We start from the raw sequence: 7,069 nt of genomic DNA, 5'->3' as shown, positions 1-7,069 counted from the left end.
TTACCGAGAAGCTTCTAAACATTGTGAATGCTTATGAAGGTCGTGTGCACGAAGAGATGGCCAAAATTGGAGAATATTTAAGTTCAAAGTATGGGATATCTCCGAGCACAGGAATATTACTATTATCAGTATTCATTGGGTGCGTTTGCGCGTACATATGTTTGCTGGTGAAGCGACGTCGTCTGGTGGGAATATCAAAGGAAAGGCAAAGGCAAATTCTTCTAAGTTCCAAGTCATTAGCTGATCTGTACAGTGGCGATCTTGCATGCAGAAGACTGAACGATTATAAGAAAGCTATGGCCATTCCAGATGCTTTGGATCAGAGCGATCTTCTTTTGAAGGGTTTGCTTGAGGTTGATGAGCAACAGCTTGACTTGAAGAAGAAGATTCAGGTTTGCCATACATGCATTCAATATATACATAGAAAAAGGAAAATGGAAAACAATAAATTAATAATAATGGTGTGTGTGATTTTTGAGAATTTGAAATTGTGAATGGAATTAGATGGTGGTGGAGAAGCTGGAGAAGGCTGGAAAAGATGAAGGATTGAGAATACTGGAATCAGCACACGTGAAGCATGCTGACAAATCTTATTACTTTTACGAGATTGAGATGACAATTGTCGAAATGCTTATCTACAAGGTACGTACCCCTTTAATTTCCCTTATGTTAATTTCTCATAAAGAAATTGAAGTTAAGGTTAGTCAAGTTCTGACCTTAATTTATTAAAAAAACTTGTTAAATATATTATTATACGAATGTTATTTATAAATTTTTTCTATGTTGATTTACGTAAATATTTTTTTTCTTGCAATAGTTGTGGTGATATGTCTAATAAGTTTTTTTTTATTTTATAAATTAGTGAATTTTACTTTCAAACTTTTGTTTTGATAATTGCAAGTCATGAAATGAGAAATACAAATGTTTAATTTTAGACCAATTTATTAAGGATCTTTGGTCCTTATTTTGTATTTTTTTAAAAAATTAGTCCTTATTTAAGTTTACTTCAATCTTTTCGTCCTCATTCTCCCAAAAAAATTATATATATATATATATATAAAGAGTTGTATTCAAAAAGAAATTCTTAATAATTAAATTATATGTATAATTGACGGGTTAGCCGAAGTATAAAATCAAAGACTTACATAATATTATTTTTGAAGAAGACGGCTTACACTAGTTTTTTATTTATACGGCTACACTAGTTTTATTTATATTAGCTATGTGCATGACAAATTCTATTTAATGTTTCAATTATTACTCAAGTTTTAATTTTCCTTAGAATATTCGTTGGGTCAAGTTTTAAACTTTTAACGGGAATAAAGTGATGGTTAATTTGTATCAGAAATTTCTTTTTAAAACAAAAGAGTCCTTAATTTGTATTTTGAATTTTTTTACAGATATATGAGGAGAAATTTTTAATTTCCCTTGCATCTGATGCCTGCAGGAAATTAATCCAGAAGTAGCTTTGATAGCTGAATGCTTGGACTATCAAGAAATTCAATTTGATGCTCGAGTTCCATTCTTCAAGGTATTTCAACAAGCCTTCTATTCTTTCAAAAATCTATATACAATCACTAAATTATAATTATGTATTTATGTTCACTGCTCTGCATTGGACAAATTAAAACTCAACAATAATTACCATGTCATATTGTCTAGTACTTAACAATAACACAATTTCTTATAAAGTTTTATACTCCCTCTCATCATCATAATATAGGATACTATTAACCATTTCCTGAATATAAAAAAAGTCAAGTAAAGTCTTAATTTTTGTATTTCATTTAAAAATATAAGACATTTTTAATCAAATCTTACCCCAATAAAATAGTTACTTATTTTCAAACTAATACTATCTTTTTATATTTACCCTTATTTAACAAGTTGTTTCACTCTAAAATAAATATAAAGTAATTTATTTATTAGAAGTATTTTTTTTTTAAAAAAGCAATGATTACACTTTGAAACACTAAAAATGCCTTATATTTTTAAACATTCAACTTCTTAAAAAATGACTTGCATTTTTAAAGCGAGAGAATATATCTTTTTGTACCCTCATTAAAAATACTATATAAATTTCATAATAATGATGACAATTGAAATTCCAATGCATTATTTCATAATTAGGATATGGTTAGAAAAACAATTACAAAAACTACCTAATACCCTCTATTTTAATTTGACTAAACAAAATTTCTAAAAGATGTAGTAATATATAACACACATACACACACATTTTATATACACACACATACGTATACATATATACATGCATGTGACATTCAGTATAAAAGAAATTTTGTTTTACATGATAACATTAGGAATAGATAGTATTATTTGTAAGTTATGACAATGTAATAGAAAAAATAAACAGTGCACCTCATATTTAAGCTATATTATTTAGTTTAGTGATTTTAAAATTTTAAGATATATTCATGGTTTTTTATAAATATATATTTATAAAATGATTTATTATTTAATTATATTAAAATTTTCTAATACTTTTGTGTATCTCCATATTTTCATAACATTGTCTCTCATCTATCATATTATATTATATTTAAAATTTACTAAAATAATTAAAAATATATATTTTTAAATTTTGATTATTTTTAAAAGTTTAAATAAACATCATAAAATTTTACAAAATATTTTTCTTAGAAACAAGTGATTTTTTTTGATTAAAAAAAAAGCTTAAACAAACAGGTCATATAGATATAAGAATAAATTTATATACTTAACTTTATATATTTAAGATACTTGTTTTTAATTAAATCAGAACATATAAATTTTATATAAATTATTTATTCTGCAATAAATTCTTGTCATTAACATTATTAATACATTAAAATTCTTGCCCCATATAAAATAAACTATATTATTTACAAGTGATAAATGATATGAATTATCCTTTGGACTTCATTTGAAATATAAAAATGATATTTGATTTTTTTTTCTTTTAAACAAACTTATGTTGAATTTTGGGATTGGAAAAATCGACAGGCAATTATATGTGGGAGACTGGGAAACTGGGAAGAAGCAGCGAGGCATTGGGATGAATTCGTGGACGTGAGGGGCGACCTCGCATCGATCGTCGGGGAGGGAATTCAGGCTGCACCAATTTCTGATTTTCAAACCTTCAAAGAAAGAGTCCAAAATCTGCAAAATGAAATCAGCAAGACACAACACTGAAACAGACATTCCAAAAAAATAATAATAATAAAAGATCTCATTATATTGTTTGGAAGCCTACATCATATCCATTTAAATGCGTGTCCGGTTACTTTTTCAAATAAGGATATGTGTGTGTGTATATATATATATCTGTGTGTGTGTGTGTGACTCTGATTTGTATTTTTTAGTTCTTTACAATTTGGTTCCATTTGATGCATATGGACCTCAGTGATTTCGTTTATTGCTTCACTCATTATATTTTATAGGGTGAAATACCAAATTAACCTCTGAAGTATATGTCTTGACCCTAAACTTATTCAATGTGGAATGTTTTTTTTGGTGAAATTTAAACTTTGTCATTAATAAAAGTTAATTTTAATTATTAATTAATTAAAAAATAACCTCAAAAATTATAAAAAAAGATCAATAAAATTTTTCTTTACTTTATTTTTTGAGTCATTGTTCATAATTTTTTTTATCCTTTTTATAATTTTTAAGTTTTTTTGTGATTTATTTATTAACTAACAGCTAAAATAAACTTTTATTAATGGTAGAATCTAAATTGCATTGTTTTAAAAATTTAAAAGAAAACATTGCACATTTAATAAATTTAAAGTTTTAAACGTTCATATACCTATAATTTAAAAGTTAATTTATTCTTTTACCCTGTTATATATATATATATATATTTACTTAATGAGATGTTATAAAGGTGTGCTTTCTTTTTTTTAGATTTTATTCCTAACTCAACCCTTTTTAAAAGAAAGAGAATATATATATATACACACACACATATATCCATGTATACATACAACCATATCAACGTTAAGTTTAAACTTAGACTTTGAAAGAGACAGATTGCCCCATTAACAAGTATTTAATATTAGGAATAAAATACAAATGTACCATCAAAATTTTTCATAGGCATAGCTCATATTCTTAAATATTTTTTGGCGCAAGGTCCATCTGATGCTTTTCTAATTTGTTACAATGTCGTAACTGATCTAGACTTTGACCCTGATCTATCGTGTGGCACCCAGGAGGCACATGTTTTATGAAGTAGGAAAAAAAAAACTAATACGTATGTGGCACCCAAATCATGCCTTTCCCCAAAGAGAAAAGGTCGATGAATGTATAGATAAATGAAAGTTGCCACTAAAATTTATAAAAAAATTATGTGATGAAAAAGAATGGTTCATTAAAAAAGTTTGAGAGTTGATTGTGCGTAGAGAAGGTGTTAGGCACCCTACGACACATATTCATAAGAATGATTACCCTAAGTTAATTATGTAAATTTAATTAACATTTTAATAATATCTTAATTGTCCTTTAATCATATGCAAAAATAGAAATTAAAATAAATGAAAACAAATTAAATTTATAAAGGAGGACTTGACCTAATATCAAAGCCTAGAGCTTACCTATCTTATGATGAGGATCAAAGTTCATGTAATCTGAAGTGTTGTTATTTAGATTTTTTTTTAATTTTTATTAATTTATTTTATGAAGAGAATGTTATTTGTGTTATATAATTATATTCATTTTAAAATAAAAAATAAGGAACAACCTTGGGTAAAAGAAAAATAACTAGTATTGAAACATACAATGATTTAGCATCACTCATAGTTCAATGGTTGACACTCTAAATGTGCATGATAATTTAGTATTACTCATAAAAAACTCTAAAAGAAATTTTTTTAAAGTGAGTTATCTATAAAGTAATTTAATTTTGAAATTTTCATACAAAATATGACACTCATGATAACTTAGTGTCATTCACATTATCTCATTTAAAATTTTTAGGAACCACAGTAACTTAGTATCACTCATGACGTATCCTAAAATTTGCCAACAATTTTATTATTATTATTATTTTTGCTTGTGATGACATAGTATCATTCACAATATCTTGTTTGATATTTTAAAGGATCCACATTGATTTAGAATCACTCATGACATAACCTAAAATATACTAAAATATTATTATTTTATTATTTTTAATAGCACACATGAGAGGGGAATTTAACTAGTATTAAAACTTACGGTGATTTAGTATCACTTATAATCCACTGATTGACGCTCTAAATGCACACGGTGATTTAGTATCACTCATGGCAAATTCTAAAAGGATTTTTAAAATGAAATTCCTATAAAATAATTTAATTATGAACTTTTAGTGTAAAAATTGATACATGCAATAACTTAATGCCACTCATAGTATCTTATTTGATATTTTTAAGGATTTACGGTGATTTAATATCACTTATGGACTAGCTTCAAAGTATATCAATAAATCTTATTATTTTGAAGTAATATACAAGGAGGATTTTCTTGACATTTGACAATTGCAGTGATTTAGTATCATTCACAATACATCGAATATCACAATAATTTAATATCACTCATGGATCTCTCTTTGTTTATTTTAAAGGTTTAGAAAAATGAGTTATCATTAAAACTCTTTTCTTTTCTTTTTTAAAATAAAAGTGAATGATTATCTAATCTAAAATAAGAATCGATGCAAAAAAATTATTGACAAACTCATTTTGTCACATAATAAATTATCACCGAATAATCACCTTGATGATCCATACACTACATGCCTAAGCAAGATCTTATGAACTAAAGCAAAAAAAAGGAATAGATAATGATGTGAAAAACTTTAAATTGTTGATAATTCCATCAAGCCAAAAGCAAATAATTATTATAAGTAAAGGAGCGCACAAGTAAAAAAGCAAGGCAAAAATTATGAGTGATACCGATTGAAGGAATAAAAGGAATGCATTGCGCACAGGTAGAATATGATCAAATGAAGCATGACATCACCAAGAGAGTGTATTACCTAAGAAAACATATGATGATCAATTTTTAAAATTTTTGTGCTGGAGTGACAAGGAATTCCGGGTGCTTTTTCACCTCTTTCTATCGTCTTCTCTCCCAATTTCTTCTTTTTAATTTTTTTGTCCTCTCCTTTTTCTTTTGATATTTCTTTTATAAATACTAACTGGAGTTTTTTTATTTAATAACACAGTCAAGCAAAATAAGATAATTTTTTATTTTGACTTTTCTTCATAATTTCAGATTTTAAATTTATATTAAAGGTAATCAATTTGATAGCAACAAAAAAAAGGAGATTTGAGAGTCAATAAAAAATATATATATATCTTTTAAATTATAAAAATATTATTTTAATTTTTAATTATTTTTTATAAAACCCTATTTTTTTAAGTTTATTTAATTTTATTGGACTTTTATTTTTAGTTTATATCTAAAAGTTAGGAGAAAATACGGTGTTGACAACGTGGGTCGACGTTATGCTTCCTCTTCAGTCTTCATCATTTTCAGTCTTCAGATCTGAATGATGAAGGAGAAGGAAGACTGAAGAGGTGAGATTGAGAAGAAGAACATGAGCGACAGTAGCAGCCAAGCTCGAGCTGAGCTTCACCATCGACCAGTCAGTTAGGCGGAGACGATGCGATAAGCAGAGGTCAAGATCGATACGAAAGAACGCTTGACTGAAAGAGAACCTAGAAAGAGAAACAGAGATTTGGTTCTAAGAAAGAGAATCTCTAAGGTGGTTGAGCTGAGGTTGGACGGAGATTTGATTCTAATGGCGATGGGTTTGAAAGGGAGAGGAAAGAGAGGGATTTCATATGGGTTTTCGAAGCTTCGACCAGTTGCATCTTTTGGGTCTTCGAAGCTTGGATCAGTTGCATCTTCTGTGTCGAGTTGTGTCCAGCTCGCTTGCTTCAAATCTTACCTTTAATCTAAAGTCTAGTCGTCCAAGTGCATTGTCCAGCTCACTTGTACCACTACCACTGCTGGCTTGGGGTTCTCATCTCCACCTATTTCCTGGTTCGTGGCTTTGGAGTTCACGCACTTTCATGCTTTA

General features: G+C 27.6%; 1 protein-coding gene across 1 annotated transcript; it reads left to right on the top strand.

Annotated features, from left to right (window-relative positions):
• Positions 1-56: 56 nt before the first annotated feature.
• LOC129299603 (uncharacterized) lies at positions 57-3,469 on the top strand. The gene is made up of 4 exons (XM_054938082.1): positions 57-392; positions 505-642; positions 1,448-1,531; positions 3,007-3,469. The coding sequence occupies exons 1-4, from the start codon at positions 57-59 to the stop codon at positions 3,193-3,195; spliced, it is 747 nt and encodes a 248-aa protein (XP_054794057.1). The 3' UTR covers positions 3,196-3,469.
• The last annotated feature ends 3,600 nt before the right edge of the window (positions 3,470-7,069 follow it).

Source organism: Prosopis cineraria, unplaced genomic scaffold (assembly GCF_029017545.1).
Source record: "Prosopis cineraria cultivar Desert tree isolate PC_DT_omini unplaced genomic scaffold, ASM2901754v1 PC1226, whole genome shotgun sequence".
NCBI classification, from domain to species: Eukaryota; Viridiplantae; Streptophyta; class Magnoliopsida; order Fabales; family Fabaceae; genus Prosopis; species Prosopis cineraria.
Note: the sequence above shows the minus strand (reverse complement) of the source record. Positions and strands in the feature narration are given on the sequence as shown.

Excerpts from the sequence above, each read along its gene's own strand:
- LOC129299603 (XM_054938082.1), top strand. The coding sequence starts at position 57 with ATGGCCAAAATTGGAGAATATTTAAGTTCAAAGTATGGGATATCTCCG. Across the intron at positions 393-504 it reads ACTTGAAGAAGAAGATTCAG|ATGGTGGTGGAGAAGCTGGA; the intron begins GTTTGCCATACA and ends GAATGGAATTAG. Across the intron at positions 1,532-3,006 it reads CTCGAGTTCCATTCTTCAAG|GCAATTATATGTGGGAGACT; the intron begins GTATTTCAACAA and ends AAAAATCGACAG.